The sequence below is a fragment of the Bos grunniens genome, chromosome 9 (assembly GCF_055505025.1).
Source record: "Bos grunniens cultivar Pamir isolate PY7600 chromosome 9, Bosgru_T2T1.0, whole genome shotgun sequence".
Taxonomy (NCBI): domain Eukaryota; kingdom Metazoa; phylum Chordata; class Mammalia; order Artiodactyla; family Bovidae; genus Bos; species Bos grunniens.
The window spans coordinates 85,457,063-85,479,904 of NC_141173.1; the positions used below are offsets into that span (position 1 = coordinate 85,457,063).

General features: G+C 36.5%; 1 protein-coding gene across 11 annotated transcripts in view; it reads left to right on the forward strand.

The window, feature by feature from the left end:
- Positions 1-22,842, forward strand: part of STXBP5 (syntaxin binding protein 5) — a 159,507-nt gene that overhangs the window by 3,780 nt on the left and 132,885 nt on the right. For all 11 annotated transcript variants that reach the window (XR_015132471.1, XR_015132473.1, XR_015132474.1 and 8 more), the window contains exons 3-4: positions 16,949-17,030; positions 21,296-21,396. Coding sequence is in view for 6 of the 11 variants with exons in the window: in XM_086316630.1 (XP_086172756.1) it covers positions 16,949-17,030; positions 21,296-21,396 (183 nt within the window). In the remaining 5 variants the exon portion in view is untranslated. The remainder of the gene's footprint in view (positions 1-16,948; positions 17,031-21,295; positions 21,397-22,842) is intronic.

The following is a 22,842-nucleotide window of genomic DNA, read 5'->3' on the forward strand; positions in this document are numbered from 1 at the left end:
TGTTCATTTCTCCATTCTTTGTTTTGAAAACTGGGCAGCTATAGTTTATTTCCAAGCTCCATATTGATTTAATGTGCAGACTTATTCTAAGTCTGTTCTTTTGCCCTAGCTCTTTTATGTTTTTCACTATTTTATTCAGCTTCTTTTAGTCCTTTGTTTTCTTCTCATATTAGACTCTTATAGCCTATAATACATTTGTTCTAAAAGATGTCTTTAGGACAGAAATATACTTGTAAATCAAAGTCTTTTCTTTCATTTAACTGTGGAGCAGAGTAGGGGATTTTTAAAAGTGGGATTGGGCTATTAGAATTTGGATTGCGTATCTAATTTAACTAATAGAATATCTTCCTAAATGTTGAAGGACTATATTAAGTTCTGTTTTGAGATTAGGAAAAAAATATGGAATTTATATCTGATATCAAATGTTTGTAGATAAGAACTGTAGAAATCTGAATCCTTAAATAATATCTAACCAATAATGATGCAAGATAAATTGAATGTATTTGCAGCATTAATGTATAGCAAATGACTGATCTAATTATATACACATGCTTTATGTTCAGCCTTCTTGGCTTCTGGAGTGAATATGAGGTTGGAGTGAACTTACTGATAGGAAGCAGGAGAGCATAATTTTATATGCCAAGTCATATAGTAGTGATTTAATTATCTTAATTCTCTTGCCATGTAGAAGTGGGTGCAGTTTGATTCTTCCAAGTAATCTAGGCATCAGAACTATTGGGATAAAATAATCATTTGTCCCCAAATGGAATACATAAAAGGGAGAAAAATGGTTCTAACTGAAGAATGAAGGCATTGCTAGGAATGCTGCTGTTGTCCTTATGTAGACTCAGGGTTTACTAGTATAATTTTGAATTGCATCATAGTCTGTTGTAACCATGGTCTACCCTGATCTTATTTTTAAGGTAATTTTTTCTAAACACAATGAGGTCATTTTACATATGAATATTTCAAGGACTGTGCCAAAAAATGGAATTTCAAATTTACTGAAGTTTTGTAAAAATTCATGAGTTTTTTAAGTATCAAAATTATCAAAGAACCTCATTTTTGTCTTTCTGACTTGTGGAAAACATGATCGGCAGTCTCTGCTTTGATAAGGTGTAGACCTGTCTTTCAAATTTCAGTGTAAGGTTATTGAATGCAGAGTTATAAAAGGCTTTCTGTACATTGGAGTTCATTTAACAAGCACATATTAAATGTTAACATTTGATTATGAATTGTGCCCTTATCTCTTGTTCATGTCTTGCCACTAAAGAATTATGTGTCCTTGAGTTAGGTTTTTTCCCTTACTTTTAAAATGAAGATGCTGTATTAGATGATTTCTTCAAGAAACAACTTTTTGATTCTAAGTAGCTATATATTGTCCTGAATGGGGAAAAGAAGTGAAAATGTTTCTTACTTTCAAGGATTAAAACTACACATAGTTGAAGCTAGAATTATTTAGGAGTCTACTTCCCAAGTGGTGCTAGTGAAAGAACATCCTTGCCAATGTAGAAGACATAAGAGATGCAGGTTCGTTCCCTGGGTGGGGAATATCCCCTGGAGGAGGACATGGCAACCCACTCCGGTATCCTTACCTGGAGAATCCCATGGACGGAGGAGCCTGGTGGGCCATGTTCCATAGGGTTGCAAAGACACAACTGAAGCGTTTTAGCTGCAGCAGCAGCTACTGACATAACACAAAGTGAAACTACAGTTGAATTTATTGCATTTGCTGACATTTCTGCACATTAGTAGGTGAGGATCCAGAATGGTAGAAAAGAAGAAATTGGAAAATTATTCTAGGCTAACTGAGGTCAAAAGTAGAGAAAAGAGTTATGGTACTTTGGAGGGATACTAAAGAGACTGGTTGAAATTGTGATCCTAATTGAGTTGGGAGAAATAAGGAACCAGTTGGTGGAAAAACTTGAGTGTCAACCTGAGTTACCTGGGCGTTATTCAGTAAGGAATCATTGTAGCTATGTGAGAGATATGCTGTCCGGTAGGCTGTGACCTTTCGGATTTTTAACAGGGCAGTGTGTCATGGATGAAAAGAATAGAACCAAGGCAACCTTTGTATGTAACTGTTAATCCCTATGGGTAGTAAAGTGGATCTAAAGCAGGGGAAGTAGAATGGGAACTGGGGAAGGACTTGAGGACTTGTTTGTATCAGGTTTTAGAGGGAGTCACTGCAGATAAAATTCTCAAATTCTGCCCTGAGGCAATTACAAGACAGAAATGGAAAACTTGGTAAAGAAGGTGGCAGAGTAGTATTGAGTTTGGAATAACGTCATCTTTTAGTTTACTCCTCTTGCCATTTTGAGAAGGTAGCCTAGACGTATTTTAGCTTAAGAAGTTGATACAGTTTTATATTTGATTGCCTTTGAGTTGCTCCCCAGTGATTTCTTGGATTTTGTTATTGAGCTAGTGTAAAGTCACTGTTAGCTGTTTGGCTTTGTCCGTTTATTCTTGGTCAGTGTCTCTCAGTAATGCTAGCGTTTGGGGCCGGATAATTCTGTGGGTTTGTCCAGCATGTTGTAGTCTGTTTGGTATCCATGGTTCCTACTTACTAAATGCCAGGTTACCTCTGCTGTCAGTGTGCAACCCAGATGCCCTCGTACTTCCAGATGCCCTCACACTTCCAGATGCTCCTGGTTGAGAACGACTACACTCTGTCTTAGGTCTTCTACCAGCTAAGTTGGAATAACCCTCCTAGCTCATGAAGTGATAATCAGAATTAAATGCAATAATGTAAAAGTATAGTTTTTAAGAGCATGCCAGGACTGTTTCAGTGACTGTTCAATATAATATTATTATAAATACGAGTTTTTCCCGTGGTTTTAATTCTCACTTCTTTCATTTATTTCAGCAAATGCTTACTGAGAGGCAACTCGGTGCCAGGCACTGTGTAGGAAGGCCTTAATTTCATTTACTTTTATAGCTGACACAGTCTTTGAAGAAAAGATCTTAAAGTACTATTTTTGTTTTTTTTAAAATGGTTGTGTTTCTTTCAACCACAGGTTTGCAAAATTGTTACTTAGATGTGATAAGATAATATGTGAAGATTTGTTACACACAGTGGTTGATAAATGACTGCTTAAAGATTTTGTACTATAAGTTAGCATTGCAATGTTTGACTTGCTGCTACAGAACATAATCACAATGTTGGAAAAATTTGGAAATAGATTTTTGTTCAAGTAGTTAAAAGTGAAACAGTTTAGCTAGAAACTGTTTTTTAAAAACCACATTTTTATTACTCTTCTTCCCCACCATCCTTTTTATTCATAGAGGAATTCTAGTCATTTGAAATTCTAGCTGTAGAGGAGAAACAAGGACTTTGAAACACTTTTATTCCTCAACTCTTAACTCATTATAGAGGACTTTGTATAAAAGGAAGAATGAGTACTGTGTCAGCTATAGGTTGTGATTCTCAGCATGGATTATGGCAGCAGGAAAAAAAGACACATTGACTTTAGAAACTACCAGAAAAGCTGTCTGCCTGAAAGCAGTTATTTTACAATGAATTTCTTGTGGAGGGGAAAAAAAGTATGATAGAATGTGAATGGAACTGAAAAGGGATATGTTAGTTACTGGTGAATCAAATTTGTGGTTGGTAAGCACTTTTGGCTTAAAGTAAGATAGGTGTTTTTTTTTTTCTGTTAGGTATTCTCTTTGTTTTCCTTTTTTTTTTTTTTTTTTAGTATCATTTGCTTTTAAAATTATAACCTGACTTTGCCATTCTGGCAGAGAAAGGTAAAGGAATATTGGAGGAATTACCTTATTAAAAGTTTATGTTCTGCTCTTCAGACTAATTTTGGATAAACCAACTAAAATCTCTAGGCTTTTAGTTTCCTTTTTTGTAAAACTAGAAAATAGGGATCTGTGATTTCTAATAGTCCTTTCAGCTCTATGATTTTGAATTTCTGCTGAGGATTTGGGAATGCTGTGGACCACCTCTGTCTAGAGTATCTTCTGATTGGTTGTCCTGAGTACCTGTTACAGAGGGTGAAGTGTTGGACTCACTTCCATTGTGGGTTCCTTTACTTTGTACCCATTGACTGCATTCATAAGTCAGCAGATACAGAGTTGTAATCTTTTGTTTACAAAAGGGGGCAAGGAATAACATGTGAAGAACATTTTTTTGTTGTTGTTGAAACAACAGCTCACTTTGAGTAAGATGGTGAATTGTTGCTTTTCCTTGTATAATCAGTAAGTCCTCAATATGACATAGGAAAGTTGCTGCTGCTGCTAAGTCGCTTCAGTCATGTCTGACTCTGTGTGACCCCATAGACGGCAGCCCATGAGGCTCCCCCTTCGCTGGGATTCTCCAGGCAGGAACACTGGAGTGGGTTGCCATTTCCTTCTCCAATGCATGAAAGTGACAAGTAAAAGTAAAGTCTCTCAGTAGTGTCCGACTCTTAGCGACCCCATGGACTACAGCCCACCAGGCCCTCCATCCATGGGATTTTCCAGGCAAGAGTACTGGAGTGGGGTGCCATTGCCTTCTCCGATAGGAAAGTTAGGGAATTTTTAATATTGTTAACAAAGTTTACTTTCCTTTCTTGAGTGTTAGTGGTCAGGTTGTAAAATTAAAATGGGATTACTTAAAAATAATGCTGGGTTCCTAATTATATGATTTAATTAAATTTTATATAAGAAATTTAAGAGAGACTAATTTCATTGACTTGCTAGCATGTAATTTGAGTAGCAAATCTGGTAATTGTATAGTACTTGGAATAGTAATAACTAGCAATGTACATGTAAATAAGTGAACTATAGGGGTGATTATACTTAAAAAGATAAGCTTTGGTTGTCTTTCTTTGACTTTTAACTTCATGCACTGGAAGCAACACCTTATTTACAAGGAGGAAATTAATAATCAGAGTGTCAGCATTGATTTGTAATGTTAAATTGAGAATATCCTGTCCTGATTTGGTGCATTATCATCATTAGAAGGTATATTTGGTATTTTAAGATTGCAGATCAATGAAATGTCTTTGGTTTGAACTAAACAGATGTCTGTTTAAGGATATAGCAAAATGATACAGAGAAAAGGACCTTTGCCTATATGATATCTTTTAAATTTGGGGCTTCCCTGGTAACTCAGCTAGTAAAGAATCCACCTACAATGCCGGAAACCCTGGTTTGATTACTGAGTCAGGAAGGTCCCCTAGAGAAGGGATTGGCTACCCACTCCAGTATTCCTGGGCTTCCCTGTGGCTCAGACAGTAAAGAATCCACCTGCAGTGTGGGAGACCTGGGTTCTACCCCTGGGTTGGGAAGATCCTCTGGAGGAAGGCATGGCAACCCACTCCAGTCAGTATTCTTGGCCTGGAGAATCCCCATGGACAAAGGAGCCTGGGGGACAAAAGTTCATGGGGTCCCAAAGAGTGAGACACGACTGAGCAACTAAGCATACCTTTAATATTTGAATGCCTTTTGTTAGACATAGTATAGTACTATAAAACTTTGGAGGAAGTAGAACAGAGTAGCTGACTTGATTTCTATTAAATAAACAAAGAATACATAAAACTGTCATTGTCAAAGACTACCAAAAGGTACTTGATATATCTATCTCCCTTGCCTTAATCACTTGTGAGATAAATCACTCTAAGAAGAAAATAGTACCTTCAGATTTAAATACTCAGACTTCTTACCATGAAGATGTTCAGGCTTCCATATAATGTCTTGTACTTTTAATTTGAACCCATTTCTGATTTTTATTTGTAACATCAAAGAAGAAAGATAAGTTAGTTATCTTCCATATATCATTATTACAACTTTTAACATTTTTGAAGAATTTAAAGACTAGTCATCTACTTCTGGATTTGGTGATCCCAGTTGCTGTAATCTCTCACTGTTTTGCATTCATTTTAAAGAAATATTGAATTCTGTTAATCGCTCCATTCAATGTGTTACTTTTGTTTTTTGGGTTTTTTTGGGCAGGAGAGTGCTTGAGTAGAAGGAGGGTTAGGGGAAAGAATCATTGACACAGTGACTCCTTACTACTTGTGCTCCACAGTGGGCCATGTGTTAATGATTCCTTAAGTCTAGAATCCTTTTTTTTTTTTCCCCATTAAATAATTCTTTAAAGCTGAATGCTTTTGTCTTTGTGATGTATTTTTCGTTTTAATTTCATCCCTATTTCCATTCATGGAGCCATCTTTTTCTTAATTCACTATTGAAAATCTAAATTTCTATATTATCATCCTTTTATATGTAATATGATATAGTCATTAAGTATCTAAAAATAGACCTTTAGGAATTTATTAACTGTCAGAAATGTTATGAGAAGATGCAGTAGAGTCCAAAGCAGTGCAAATTAGAATCAACCAGTATCCTCTGCCTTATATAAAGTTCAGAAATTTGGACAGAAGTCAGTATACAATTATAAAATCAAAACAGAAGGAACATGCAGATTCTTAAATGATTAGCTTAGTATGGTCTCTACTAAAGATCATATAAAAGATGAGTGTATGTGTGCATCAAATGAGGTAATGAAGACCTAAATCTTTAATTCAGGAGTCAGCAATTTTTTTTTTTTGGTAAAGTGCTAGGTAGTAAACATTTTGGCTTTATCATCTCTGACCCAGCAACTCAACTCTGCTAGTGTAGCACAAAAGCAGCATAGACTGTGTGTGCAGGAAAGAATGTAGATACTCCAGTATATAACTTTATTTATAAAATCAGGCAGTGGGGTAGATTCAGCCCGCAAGCTGAAGTTTGCCAATCCTTGCTCTAGTTTATTAGGCTTCCTTGCTCTTAAATTAGGGAGGAATGCTCAGGAAGGAATTATTGGGCTTCCCGGGTGGCTCAGACGGTAAAGAATCTGTCTGCAATGCAGGAGATCCAAGTTCAGTCCCTGGGTTGGGAAGATCCTCTGGAGAAGGAAATAAACCCACTCCAGTTTATTCAGCTTCCTTGCTTTTAAATTATGGAGGAATGTTCAGGAAGGAATGACTACAGAGATTTTTATAGTTTGATAAATTACACTTCCACACTCAATTTAAATTTAATCTTTTAGCCATAAATAGAAAAATATAGAAGAATACTGTAAAGAACCAATGATACATGGTACCATTATATACCAAGTTAATTTATTTTCATAAGTTTTTTTTTGACCCTGTGAAAGATGAATTATTTTTCTGGTGAATTATAATTACTATGATAATGAATATGACTTATCAGGCATCCTTTGGGGACAGTTCAGTCATCAGTTGTATTATTGAAGTATTCAGCTTGTTTGAGACCTTTTCTTCCTAATTTTAATTTAAAATATATTGATTGATATTTGTATTTTTTTCTTAATATTTTCATTAATGTTATATTGAGATAAGTAGGAGCATTTAGATACTTCTAAATATAAAAATGAATGTAAACATTTTGTTAAAGTATTGTGATTTCTTAGATGTCTGCAAATTTTGATGAAAAATCATTTTCATTTGTGGAAAAAAACCTGCAAAAATGTATTAACAACAACAAAAACTGATAAAGCTCTTAGAAGTAAATTTATGTGCATGATAGGTGCATGATAGGTCAGATAGGTTGCTCACCCTTTCTTGGAATGAATATACATGGTACTTAAATTGAAAAATTATATCTACTTTGAAAAAAAATTTTTTTTAGGTTAATTTCCTTCATATGATAATAGGTATCTAAAATCTATATCATACATTATATTTAATGAAAAATAAAATTAAAAAAATGAAAAATTTTTATCATTGTTCACTGTCTATATAACTTTTCACTAGCAGTAACTACAAACTTTATTCAGTAAATAAAGCTAATTTCCACTTAGTTTCACTTTTCCAACTGGTGTTAATCCTTCTAAAGGTTATTATATAAAGACAAATGAAATGATGACATACTGAACATATGTATTTTTGCTGGTGCTATGATTTAAAAATGAACATTGATCTAAAATAACATTCCCTTAATCTGGGCGTGAATACAAAGAAAAAAAAAATTAGCTAATGCTTTTGACTTTAGTACAGTCTTCATTGGGAAATTAGAATTTGCTAAGCACATGATGCTATTTGCAAAATAATGTAGACTTAGAAATTATACAGTAGTTACTATTGAATAATGTTTTATTTTTTAATTAGGGATATTTTTATAACACCTTTTGGTTGTGTTTCTCTTTCAATAAGGGCTATCTAGAACTTTCAAAGCTTTTCCTGGTGAGGTTGTCTGTTGAAGAGTGATTAATCTTACCCTTTCTTGAAAGTACATAATCTTTTGTGGTAATAGCCGCTACCTTGGCTTTTTTACAGCAGTACTCTGCCAAACGTGACTAAATCTAGTGGTATCAACTATTGCAGTACTTTCTGCCAAATTGCTTTCCTTTTGTGTGTGTGTGTGTGTGTGTGTATAATATGTATATATTAATATATATATAATATGTATATATATTTTATCTTTTGAAAGGGACAAAATATTGAAACAGATTTTCCATATTTGTAGTCTCTGTACTATATTTTTTATAATGTGTTTTATTTTTCTTCTAAAATTCACTTGGCCATACATACTTAAGAACTTAGCCATTAAGCATCTGAGAATGGATGCTGGGATAAAAGATTGTTACTTGATACGTGAGAATGTATGTTCCTTCTTGTTTCTTTAACCCAGACCACGATTATTTATGACTGTATTTTACAGATGACTGAACAAGTGGTTCATTTGAAAGTATATTTATGTATCAAAAGCCATTCTAAAGAACTGCCTGTGATAGTAAATATAATTCATTTTGACCCCTTTAGAGATAGTCCTAACTCCAAAGCAGTAAATAATAAGTGAATATTTTTCAACCACTCTATTCAAAAACAATAAATTCTTACTCAAAACAATAGTGGACAATGTAGCTCAAGACCTATTTCAACCAGTTAATGCTATAATTGGGGCTGCCCAGGTGGCACTAGTGGAAAAGAATCCACCTGCCAATGTGGGAGATGCAAAACATAGGTTAAATCCCTGGGTCAGGAAGATCCCTTGAAGTAGGAAATGGTAACCCACTCCAGTATTCTTGTCTGGAAAACTCCATGGTTAGTGGAGCCTGGCGGACTGCAGTCCATGGGGTCGCAAAGAGTCTGATGTGACCGAGCACGAGCACTATGCTGTGATTATACTGTAGTCTAGACGCTGCAGTCAGTTTGAGTTGATGTGTCACTCACAAGAAAAGCAGCCAAACACATTGGACATTCACTGTAAATTACTAAAAATTGTGTTAAGAAAGTTTTAAATGTTGACCTGTGCATCTTAAGTGGTTAATTTTAGCATTTTGTTTTACTGTAGAAATAGTCCACAATATAATTTTGCTTAGGTAGCAGACTAGCAGAATGTTAGGATTGTGAATAAGAAGTAAAAATTACATCCACCTTTATGACAGTGTGGCTAGTTTCACTTCTTAATGTATAAATTTTTTTGGTAGACCTTACTCTTCAGAGCAGTTTTGGCTTCACAGCAAATTTGAACAGACAGTACAGAGATTTCCTATACATCCCTATTTCCACTTCGCACAGACTCCCCCATTATCAGCATTCCCCCCAGAGCAATACATTTGTTACAGTTGATGAACCTACACTGACACGTCATCACTTAAAGTCCATAGTTATGGAAGGGTTCCTTCTTGGTCTTATACATACAGTGGGTTTTGACAACTGGATGTTGACACATATCCACCTTTATAGTATCATACAGAATAGTTTCACTGCCCTAAACATTTTCTGTGCTTTACCTATTCATCTCTTCCCTTCCCCTACCTCTTGGTAACCAGTGATCTTTTTCCTGTTTCCATAATTTTGCCTTTTTTTCAGAATGTTATATAGTTGGAGTCATATAGTCAGCAGCCTTTTTAGATCGTCTTTCATTCAGTAATATACGTTTGAGTTTTCCTTATCTCTTAATAGTTGATAATTCATTTCTTTTTTGTGTTAAATATTATTCCATTGGCCGAATATACTGCGGTTTGTTTATCCATTCACCTACTGAAGGACATCTTTAGTTGCTTCCAAGTTTTGAAAAAGTAGAAATACACATCCATGCATGGTTTTATGTGTGGATATAAATTTTCACCTCCTTTGGGTAAATACCAAGGAATAGGACTACTAGATTGTATGAGTATGTTTAGTTTTATAAGAAACTGCCAAATTGTCTTCCACAGTGGCTGTACATTTTGTATTCCCACCCAGCAGTGAACAAGAGCTATTTGGCCACATGTCATCATCATCATTCGGTGTTGTCGGTTCTGAATTTTGGCTCTTCTAATACATTTGTAGTGATATCTCCTTGTACTGATTTGCATTCCTCCAGTGACCTATGTGGGGCATCTTTTCATATGCTTATATGCCGTCTGTATATCTTCTTTGGTGAAGTGTCTATTAAGGTCTTTGGCTCATTTTTAATTGGGTTGGTTGTTTGCTTATTGTTGAATTTTAGGAGTTCTTTATATATTTTGGATAATGGTCCTTTATCAGTTGTCTTTTGCAATTTTTTTTCTTCAAGTCTGTGGTTTGTCTTGTTATTCTCTGATACTGTGTTTCACAGAGCAGAAGTTTTAAATTAAGTCCTGTTTATCTTTTTTTTTTCTCTTTCATGAATGGTGCCTTTGATGTATCTAAAGAGTCATTGCCAAATGACTAGGTTTTCTCCTATGTTATAAGAATTTGATAGTTTGGCATTTTACATTTAGGTCTGCCATCCATTTTGAGTTCATTTTTGTGAAGGATGTAAGGTCTGTGTCTAGATTAATTTTGGGTGGTAAGGGGAGAGGAAGCATTCTGTAGGCCTGTGTGTAGGTCGTAGTCTTTTTTCGAGCCTGTGCTTCAGGACTGTGAACTTCTCAACTGTTCTCAATTCCCTGCTCCTCCCATCTTTGCCAAAGGAGTTAGGGTGGCTGGAGAGGGTTGAAGTTGATTTCCCTTCCTTCAGGCCAGTTAGGCTCTGATAAACCCCCAGCAGTTTAGGCTCTGTTTATTGCTCCCGAGGGTAGACCTTGTTGTGAACAGAACACTCCAGTAAATTTAAAAATGGTTGCTTTTCCCTTTCCAAGAGGGCATTTTCCTCGGATAGAACATGGTAGAGAGCTCTTGGAGGTAAAACTCACAGAAGTGTGGGAAATCCCCCCTCCCCATGACTGGGTCCATCTGGGGTTTCTTACAAACTTGTCTACATTAAGCCTCCAGCAGTTCATCATCAAGTGTAATCTAGGTTTTCATGCCCCAGCACTGATTGCTGCAAATGTGTCTGCTTGTTGGTTCATTTTGGTATGTTGTCATTCTCTGTATTGGCCTGTCTCTGCAGTTTTGGGAGCAGTCATTTGCCCTGTGAATTCTTTTAAATCTAAAATAAGTTGTTGATCTTTAGTTTGTTCAGCTTTTTATTTGTTGTTAGGATGAAATGACAACTTGCAAGTGTCTTATGTGCTGGACCAGAAATCAGAAGTCTGTATTAATTTTTATAGGTGAAAAATACATGATCTTTAATTTTTAAAAAGGTGTTTAAATTGATGTTTGTCAAGTCGATGAAACTATAAAGTTAGGGGTGCTATGCTAAGTCGCTTCAGTTGTGTCCGACTCTGTGCGACCCCATAGACGGCAGCCCACCAGGCTCCGCCATCCCTGGGAGTCTCCAGGCAAGAACACTGGAGTGGGTTGCCATTTCCTTCTCCAATGCATGAAAGTGAAAAGTGAAAGTAAAGTCGCTCAGTCGTGTCCGACTCTTCGCGACCCCATGGACTGCAGCCCACCAGACTCCTCTGTCCATGGGATTTTCCAGGCAAGAGTGCCGGAGTGGGGTGCCATTGCCTTCTCCAAAGTTAGGGGTACTATACTATAAAAGTGCAAATAATTGCTATTTGACAAAAATTTTAGTATTGTAAATACATTCAAAGTTCATAAAATATGAAATGTTCTTCACTATCTTAAACCTATTAAGTTGATTAGAACTAGTTCAGATGGAAGTAGCAAATTTTTAGAAGTATGAAAAGTAAGACCTACGATGAGATTAAGGGGATTCATAATTTTTCAGATTTTTTTTCTTCAAATGAAACAGTTTAATTTGTTGTTCTTTAATCACTAAGTCGTGTCTCACTCTTTGTGACCCTGTGGACTGCAGCAGGTCAGGCTCCTCTGTCCTCCACTGTTTCCTGGGGTTTGCTCAGATTCATGTCTATTGAATTGGTGATGCTAACCATCTCATCCAGCATGAGGGTCTTTTCCAGTGAGTCAGCTCTTCGCATCAGATGGCCAGAGTAATTATTCATATATAAATAAACACCTTGTATCTGTGTGCGTGTGTTTCATAGAAGATAATGCTTAATTATGCTTTTGCCACAAGGTTTCCCAGTTTTTCTCAGCCATGGCTACACATTGGAATGATTTGTGGAACTAGGGGGAAAAAAATGAAATAAAGCAATGCCCAAACATGTGCTTAGATTTCCACTCTAGATAGAAAATTCTGATTTAGTGAGTCTGGCATGGAGTTTGACATTTGTAATTTCTTTTTTGTTGTAATTGTTCATGGCTGCTTCTGATGTAGAGCCAGAATTAAGAAAGACTTGTTAAATGTTTGGTAGACAGGGTAGTAGTGTTCTTAGTGAGGCAAACGATAGATCAGAAACACATTCAATATAGTATATGTAGAGAGGATGTCATTTTAAAGCAGTCATAACATCTTGAGATTTATGGTATAACCGTGAGGAAACAAGCTGACACTTTGTTCTGTCATTGCCTTTGGAGACATCGCTGTGAAACTGATGTACGAAGTATTTATGAAGATGAAAAGGAACTGAAATTCTGGGGGTGCCTTACTCATCTTCCTAGCAGTGTATTACTGGACATGAGAAACAGTAGTGAAAGGCCATGGAGTCTGATTAAGAGGTTGAAAAGTCTAGTCTTAGGTTTGCAGGTGATCCTTAAACCGATGAGGTAAGGGAGGCAGGGGCACAGTTCACAGGTGAGAATGCTGCAGCCCACATAGGTTGTCTTCGTTATCACAGTTCAGTTTGCGTATTTCCCATTTTTTTTCTGGTTATCTGCTACCTTTAGAACTTTCTTTGAGAACAGATTGTATGTATTGTTTGCCCTTTTATTTGTTGCCCCATTTATTCCTCATAACAGTACAGAATAACAGAATTGAAAGCTTTCACGTGCATTGTGATTTGTTTATGTTCACACAGAATAAATGGTAGACTAAAGCTCATTCTCTTTTCATTTTCAGAATCCTTTTGTCAGTATTCTTTGACCACACTATGGCGGTATTTGGAATTTATCTTTGTTACTGAGAAATAATCACATTACAGTTTAAGACTTAGGCCATTGAAAGTAAAAATCATCCACCGACCTTTTATTCACAGAATAGTATGCTGGCTCAGAGTAGACACCTTGAAGTCTTACTGGAACACTTGAAGAGGTATGAATTACCCTGTTTGCTGAAAGTCTAAGGATGTACTAAAAGAAGTGGTAACAGAAGTTAGTGGAAATCTTCTGGCTTTCTGATGGATTCAAATACTGTGCCTGGGCTTACTGTTTTTAACGATGTCAGGGAAGAACAGTTTACTCTTAAAAGTCTTTCTTGGTTTGTTGGCAGAATGTCTGCTCAAAGTTACATTCACAGAATGTGACATAATTAAACATGGGATAATTTATTAGTTACTAATTTATGAGTTCATGAAAAATATGGTTATCCACATCCTTGTTTTAAACTTTGCAGCATATAAATGTATTTTCAGATACTGCACAGGATATCAAAGTCCTCCACTTGCTTTCCACTGTATTAATACTCCAGTCTTCTGTTTCTGGTTGCAAAATTGAATATGTCACTTCTGTTGCTGTTCGAACAATACTGATACTTTCTTTGACTTTTTCTTTGTTGACAGGAATTGATGAACAGATTCTCTAAGAAGATATATAATTTAAAAGATCTTAATAGTTTATTAAGTACAGTATGTAGCACTAATCATTACCACATTCTTCATAAAAAGTAGAGGTTGTCCAAATATGTGTATAGTGCATAGTGGCAGTGACAGCAGTGAAGTTTGCTGAGGAATTATTCTTTCAGAACGTGTGATTGGCTGAGGTCCCATTGCCTGCTTCTTTTACTGTTTTTTATTCTATTTTGCTGACAGTACAGTGGAAAAATCCCAGAAGAAAGAAGAAGCAATATGAGGAGCTGTTGCTATGATTGTAATACCGACCTAACAAATGACTGGAAGGTCAAATGAATAGGCTGGAAATATAGATTTCCTGGAATTTTGAGAGCTATAATTGACCCTAAAGACAATTTAGTCTAGTCTCCTGATAGAAATAAGAACTTTGAACGTGTTTTTAGTATCCTGTACTTTTGGTTGACTTTCTGAAAAATGAGCTTAATTTTACCTAAGAAGATATGACAGGACATAAACAGGTTTCTTAGATTTTATAAAGTCATTCATTCATAGATATTTATTAAATGCCTGCTATGTGCCAAACACTATTGCAGGTTCTGGGAGTGAAGAGATAAGATCACCATATTCCTGTTACCTGAAACTCTTAAAAGTCTAGGTAGGCTGTAAGGAAGGCTTTCAAAACTTTATTGGTTTTATGGTATTTACTTGCAACTAAAAGTTACATTTGGTCTGGTTTTATTGTTTCAGACTAGTCTGACTTTGTAGTCTCAACTATAAGTGTTTCCTCTGTATTTTCAGTTTTAAAATGACTTGAAATAAGTCAGGTGATGTTTAGAAGTGAAAATTGGTCCTTTCTTTTGGGGAAGTGAGGTTTGATGATGGTGTGTTCGTGTTTGTGTCTCTGTGATGTCCTGGAATTATTAATAGACTGCATGAGTTCAAACCCCAGCTTCCTTACTAACTAGCTATATGGCTTTGGGTAACTTATTTAACCTTGTGTAAAAGTTTCCTCATTTGTAAAAATGTTGCTTATAATAGAGGGTGCTGTTTGTGAGGTGATACATGTATAGTACTTGACACATTGTTTTCAACAAATATTAGCTGCTATGATGATGATGATGATGATGATGCACTTACTTCTTTACTCCCTCCATTTCCAACCAAATATATATGTGTGTGTGTGTGTGTGTCTATAAAACCATTTAGGCGACTGAATGAATGCTTATTTTGAATTTAAATTTGGTATGGTAGTATAAAAGATTCTACTAGATCTAGATCTAGTAGATCTTTGTTTCTGCTTATGTGTCCTCTGTCCTTACATGTATCTTCCTGATTATTCTTCATTAATAGCTAGTTTTATTATATTACTTATTCCTGTAAATATTTCCCTCTCCCCCTCCTCCCCCCCCCCCCCCCCCCCCCCCCCGCCATTGCTTTCTTAGAGGATTTCCTGCAGGACATCTGGGCCTATCTAAAACATTCATAAGATATTTGGTCCATGCCAAGCGCTTCTTGAATTTGGTCCTGTCTAAAATGTCTATGAGCATACTTGATCTATGCAAAATGGCTTTGGACAGGACCCAATTTCAGGAACCTTATGGTGTGAACCCAATGTCTTAATGGTCATTTGAGACAGGATTCCATGTCTGTTCACCTTGAGGGTCATGTCTAAATTGGGAGATCATGTCTGTATTCAGAGACTCTGCTCCCAGTCAAACAGCCTTATCTTCTGCAGTTCCTCTTCAGGAGTCTTGCTGGTTGGTGCTTGTCTGGACAAGAACCATGAGTGTAGCTGTGCAGGAAGTGTCTGGTGTATGTCATGGGTCAGGTATATTGTTGGTTTACTCCAGAAACAAAGATGACTGGTAGGATTAGGTAGATATTAAAGCCTTTGATAGGTAAGCTGTAGACAAATTGAGACTAAAGGTATCTAAGGTAGGAAGATTGCAACATTTTAAAAAGAATACATTGGAATTCAGAATTAGAAGGTAAGATAAATTGACACAAAGAAATATCAGTGTAGCATTATCTCAGCTATACTTCCTAGTTGTGTGACTTGAGAGAAGCCATTTTCTCTGTGCTTCAGTTTCCTTGTCTGCTTGTGTGTGTGCATGCTGTCGCTTCAGTTGTGTCTGACTGTGTGAGACACAACTGGACTCTCACCTATGGACTCTGGCCCGCCAGGCTCCTCTGTCCATGGGATTCTCTAGGCAAGAATACTGGATTAAGTTGCCATGCCCTCCTCCAGGGGATCTTCCAATCCAGGGATCAAACCCACATCTCATGTCTCTTGCATTGGCAGGCGGGTTCTTTACCACTAGCGTCACCTGGGAAGCCCCCTTATATGTTTATATGCAGGGTATTTTATATTCTTTATGGTTGTGAGGATTGAATGAATTAATATGTATACTAAGTTTAATATAATGCCCAACATACAGAAAATGCTGTCTGTTTCCTGTTATTATATGGAAATTAATATTTACATCTTAATCTGTATTCTAGTATATTGTAAGAGACTGATAACATTCATTGGTATTATAACTTGCCACAGTTACAAACATATATATGTGGTTCTTTGTTATATTTTTAGCCTATGGTATTTAAAAATGACACTACAGGAATAAATACTAGTGAAAAGATAGTTGTTTCTAAAAGCAGTATTGCAGAATGACATATGTCTACTTTTCAGACTTGTTTACTGACTTGGGGAAAATTGGGTGCTCTATAGATCAACTACCTTTTCTTTTACTTTAAATGAAAGAAAAAGACTAGGGCTGGAATGAAGTATATTCAATATATGTAGCTTGGTTCTGTATATTGCTGTTTTTAACTTTTTTGTCTAGAAGAGATAGCTGTCTTATTTCTTTTAGATATAAAATCTCTGAGATTTCTGACTATCAACAGAAAGTAGCTGATTAGATCGATGCATAATCTAATTCTAAATCTCAGCCTTAGTAAATAGCCTGTATTGAATATGAGGCCATGGAAATATTTGTCTGTTATATAACTTTATCAATTGCTATAAAAAGCCCACACATACCATAAACTCCTTAATGAAATTCATGACAGCTTTGGTCGTCCAGGAGTAGAATGTTACTGCCAACATGACAGTGGAGCTGCGGTAATTCAGCTTCAGTTCCTGATAAATGAGGTTAGTGAGTTGCTTTACTCTCTCTTTGCTTACCTATGAAATAGGGCCATATCCCATCTTTCAGAATTCTTGCATGCAATTATATTTCAATATTTGAGCAAAACCAAATTTCTTGTAGGCCAGTGCTAATAGTAATTCACTTTAAGGCATCATCATGGACAGTTACATAAATAATGTAAGATGTTTCTCAAAACAGTGTTGAAAATAGAATGACATAAGGTAAGATCTTTCTGGTACAATGTGCTGCATTTAAATTTTATTCCACGGATATTGAAAGTTATGTAACATATAAAAATCTGCATTAATTTTTTTCAAAGATTGATCTTATTATAAATAACAAAATGCACTTCTTGCCAATGAGTTGTTTTGAAATACAACCAGGAAACCAAAATCCATTAGACACTGGTTATTGTCCAGAGTTCTTGCTGTATCACTTACTGGGTGAAGTAATTGATACCTTTCTTTCCACTACAGTGTAAAGTTGGGAGGGAATTAGAGATACATCATTTTATTAGTAGAATAAACAATGTGTTTGCAGGTTTTAAACAAGTTTGAGCAGCTCTGACAATAGATGTTTTCAGATGTAGGGACAGGCAGGAAAAGTTGGTCATAGAACAAAAGCAAATTACTCCAGAAAAGATTCTGCTGTACTTGGATGTGAGGGTAGTTTATGGGCATTCTTTTTGCCCCTGGGTCCTTGGGTTCCATGGAATGAATTTTTAGATGTAAATAAGAGAAAGAAAATATTTTCTTCATATCAGAGGATTTAAGTGAGGCAGTAGAGATATACAGAGCTAAAGAGAGTAATATAAACATTTTAGTAAAACTAAAAAGGGTAGTATATTTTAGTAAAACTGTGATCCAAATGATACACGGTTGTGTAGGTTTTTCAAGGTCAGAGGGAAAAACTTCAGTATTCAATTCAGTATTCTGTGTAAGATTGAGCAATAGGCCTTGTAAAATGTTAAGATACACATAAAAAATCACTATGTAGAAAGTTGTTGAATCCATATGTGAGGTTTTTTTCCTTTTTAAAAAAAATTATGAAATAATTAGAATGGCCACGAGCTTCAAGATAGAGACCCTATGTACCCTCTCCCCTTTCCCCCATAGTAATGTTTTACATAACAATAGTAAAATATTAAGCCAGGAGAAAGACATCAATGCTATTTACTAGACTACAAGCTGTATTTTGAGTTCACCACCAGTTTCTACACTCTATTGTGTGTATGTGTGTATAGTTTCACGCAATTTTATTGCATACATACGTTTCATGTAATGACCAACAGGAACAAGGTACAGGTCAGTACCAGCACGTAAAGGAATGCCCTCAGGCTACCTCTTTATACTTGCAGCCCTTTCTGCTCTCAGACCCTAATATGTGGCAACCGCTAACCTAGTCTCTGTCTTTATGTTTCTGTTAAGATCATTTTTTTAAAAGCAATGTAAATAACATTGCAAATTGATTAACCATGCACCTAAATTTGGTCTACCCTGGTAGCTCAGGTAAAGAATCCACCTGCAATGCAGGAGACCCTGGTTCAATTCCTGAATCAGGAAGATCCCCTGGAAAAGGGACAGGCTACCCACTCCCGTATTCTTGGGCTTCCCTTGTGACTCAGCTGGTAAAGAATCTGCCTGCAATGCGGGAGACCTGGGTTTGATCCCTGGATTAAGAAGATCCCCTGGAGGAGGGCATGGCAACCCACTCCAGTATTCTTGCCAGGGAAATTCCTGTGGACAGATGAGCCTGGTGGGCTACAGTCTGTGGGGTCGCAAACAGTCAGACACGAGTGAGCAACTAAACACAGCACACCTAAATTTTTGAAATCTTAACTAGTCGATTAAAAATCTTATAATCTTATTAGTTGATTGGTGGCTCAGACTGTAAAGTGTCTGCCTACAACATGGGAGACCCGGGTTCAATTCCTGGGTCAGGAAGATCCTCTGGAGAAAGAAATGGCAACCCACTCCAATACTCTTACCTGGAAAATCCCATGGACAGAGGAGCCGGATAGTCTATAACCCATGGGGTCGCAAAGAGTCAGACACGACTGAGTGACTTCACTTTGACTTTTCACTCTCATGCATTGGAGAAGGAAATGGCAACCCACTCCAGTGTTCTTGCCTGGAGAATCCCAGGGACAGAGGAGCCTGGTGGGCTGCCGTCTCTGGGGTCACACAGAGTCGGACACGACTGATGCGACTTAGCAGCGGCAGCAGTCATTATTCATAATGCAGGATTGTTTTCTGTAGAATTTATCATAAAGTTCTTTGATATTTTACATGTTTAAATGTTACACTTTAAGTACTTCAAAATGACAGTTTTAAAACATGCTTAACAAAATATGACTGTTTAAATGGGAATGGCTATGGAAATGTGAAAATTGAGAGTAGCTATTTGCTTTCAGTTTTGGAAAAGCATTATGTAGGTAAATGAGCCACCATAGGCAGTCAGCTGTATTTTGGCTCTACATCTTCTCTTCTTCCTTGAGATACTAAGATGGGACAAACATCTTGAGAAAGAAGATGACCTGGTCTGAAACTATGGTGGAAGTAAGAAGGAAGAGTACAAATCTTGGATACTCTGAATCCTTTGAGTTTTCTGCTTCAGAGTGATGAAGATGTCTTCTAGTGACAAGGAGAGTATGTGGACTTTAAGTATTTCTGGTTTCCAATTAGTCATATTGGGGCAATAGGAGTAGAGTACTTTACCCAGTAGAGTACTGGGTACTCTACTTTACCCGGTAGAGTAGCCCTCATCGAATTTCAAAGGTGGAAAGGACTTGGTGAGATCACTGAATGTAAATCGTCTTCAGAGCTGTTTTAGTTCTCTTGGATAAATGATAAACTCTTCCTATTTTAAAAGAGAGATTTTAAGATTTCTCATCATAACCTGAAGGATTGGAATTGCAAATCTTTTTTGAAATTAAAATAAGTTCTTCATGTTGCATTTATTATCTTATTCTCTGTTAGATGAAGAGTATCTTCTTCCTCTTTTGAGGAAAAACATTCATATGTCTTAATAAATCAGCCTTAGTCTATAGATTTTTAATCCAATTCACACATCAAAATCATGCCTGGCAATTAAAAAAAATAAATCTGCAATGGTTCTTGATCTAAAAATTCTGATTTGTCAGGTTGGAGGTGAGACTGAGTCCTCTACATGATTCTCACACGGTGCCAAAGGTTTTCTTTTTCAGACCTGATAGTGTTTAATAGTTTTGGCTATTCTAACTTTCTAAATTAGTCAGATTCTTCAACGCTTTGGAATGTGAAATTGTAGAGAGCTGAATGCTATCTTTGTTTTCCATATCATTATAGTAGTAGAATTATGATCTAAGCAAAGTACGTTCATTTGTCTTAAGCCAAATCAAAGTTACTTCATACCATATATTTTAGTCAAGGGAGTATGTATGATAAGGACAAAGTAACTTATGGTCTGACTTCTAATTTTATATAACTAGTTGTTGATAGCTATATCCAACTAGATCCTAGTATCAGTTCTGAATTCAGTTGCTCAGTCATGTCTGATTCTTTGTTACCCCATGGACTTTAGCATGCCAGGCTTCCCTGTCCATCACCAACTTCCAGAACTTGCTCCAATTCATGTCCATCGAGTCAGTGATCCCATCCAACCATCTCATCCTCTGTCATCCCCTTCTCCTCCTGCCTTCAGTCTTTCCCAGTATCACGGTCTTTTCTAATGAGTCAGCCATTTGCATCAGTGGCCAAAGTATTGGAGCTTCAGCTTCAGCATCAGTCCATCCCAGTGAGTATTCAGGACTGATTTCCTTTAGGATTGACTGATCCTTGATTGATCCTAGGATTGATCTCCTTGCAGTCCAGGGGACTCTCAAGGGTCTTCTCCAGCACCACAGTTCAAAAGCATCAATTCTTCGGGGCTCAGCCTTCTTCACAGTCCAACTCTCACATCCATCCATGACCACTGGAAAAACCATAGCTTTGACTAGACGGACCTTTGTCAGTAAAGATCCTAGTATACTTTTAGTTTATAAGATATTAAATTGTACTTTAATTAAATTGTTTAAGTTTAAACATAATTTTTATACATCCATATACACATAATACACTCTTCTACGTCTGCTGCTTAGAATTTGAGTGAGGCAAATGTTTCTCAGAACTAAAGCTAATATTGGCAAAAAGCTTTGAAATTTGAGAAGGAGATTTTTTGGCAGCCCTTTTAGTAGCATTAATGTTTGTAAATATATTCTATATAAAGTATATTACACTTTATTTTTAAGGGAGCTCTTGTGAGTGCCTTGGCTGATGACACCTTACATTTATGGAATTTACGTCAAAAGAGACCTGCCATACTACATTCACTTAAATTTTGCAGGGAAAGGTAAGAATTTCCTCAGTTATTTTATGTATATGCTATTTTATACTTCTTGAAATTTTTTGAATATTATTCTTTAATTTTTTGTGCATGTGATGGATTTTGTGTGCAATCTAAAAAATAATTCAAAAACTTAAGCTGCTATACAATAAAAAGCAAGTTTCCTTCCTTTTCATACCCGTCTTCCTCTATAGAGGTACCCACAGAAATTTCTTTTGTGTCCCTCTAGAACTATGTAAATATATAAGCAAAAATCTCTGTATATAGCTTTTTTATTTGCATAAAGGTAAGGCATTACATATTCTCTGTGAAACTTGTGTTCATTTAATAAAGCTGATCGATTTTTTTCATATTGCTATATTTAAATCTTCTTTAGTCATTTTTATAACTGCATAATACTTCGCTGTATGGAATTGCCATAATTTATTCAGACTGTCTTCATGAATTAACTGGAAGTTTGATATATCTAAGACTGGGTTTAATATGAATGAACATTTCTGTCATTTTCAGTTTATTGTTCATTATTCTTTGTGATGTTACATATTTCTGTGCCCACTTAGGCAAGTATATCTATAATATAAATTTGTAGAAGTGAAATGACTTGGTTATAAAAATCTCACATGACTTGTGAATTTTGTGGGTGATTAGAAAGGGCTTTTTCACTCCAATTTTGTTAAACATTCTCTCATATTTTTTTAAAGTGCTCTGAAAGCTGCATTTTTGTGCTTAAACTTTGATTCATGTGGAACTTCTTTTGGCATGAACTATGCATAAGGAATACAGTCTCTCCTCCCCATTGTTACGAGGTGTATTTTTTGGTGTGTATATGCGTATTTGCTATGCTCTGCTTAGTCACTCAGTTGTGTCATACTCTTTATGACCCATGGACTATAGCCCACCAGGCTCCTCTGTCCATGGGGATTCTCCAGGCAAGAATACTGGAGTGGGGTGCCATGCCCTACTCCGGGGACCTTCCCAACCCAGGGATCAAACCCAGGTCTCCCACATTGCAGGAGGATTCTTTACCATCTGAGCCACCAGGGAAGCCCAGAAATACGGGAGTGGGTAGCCTGCCCCTTCTCCAGGGGATCTTCCTGACCCAGGAATCGAATTGGGGTCTCCTACATTGCAGGAGGATTCTTTACCACTTGAGCACCAGGGAAGCCCATATATGTGTGTGTATATATATATGTATATCTGTGTGTATGTATATATGTGCATGTGTGTTAAGGTTAAGAAATCTGAATCTAGCTAGCATCTGAATGCAGTGGAGTTAGTGTCAGGCCATGTCTGTAAGAAGGTAGGCATTAGACTGCCCAATCCGTGTCCAAGAATCAGGCCATGTCCCTGCCTTGATAAATATCAATCCATTCAGATTATATAAACTGATCAGTCTGTTTGTGAATTTGGGCTTCTGCCCACAGTGGCCTTCCAAAGTAGACAAGCTAAAGA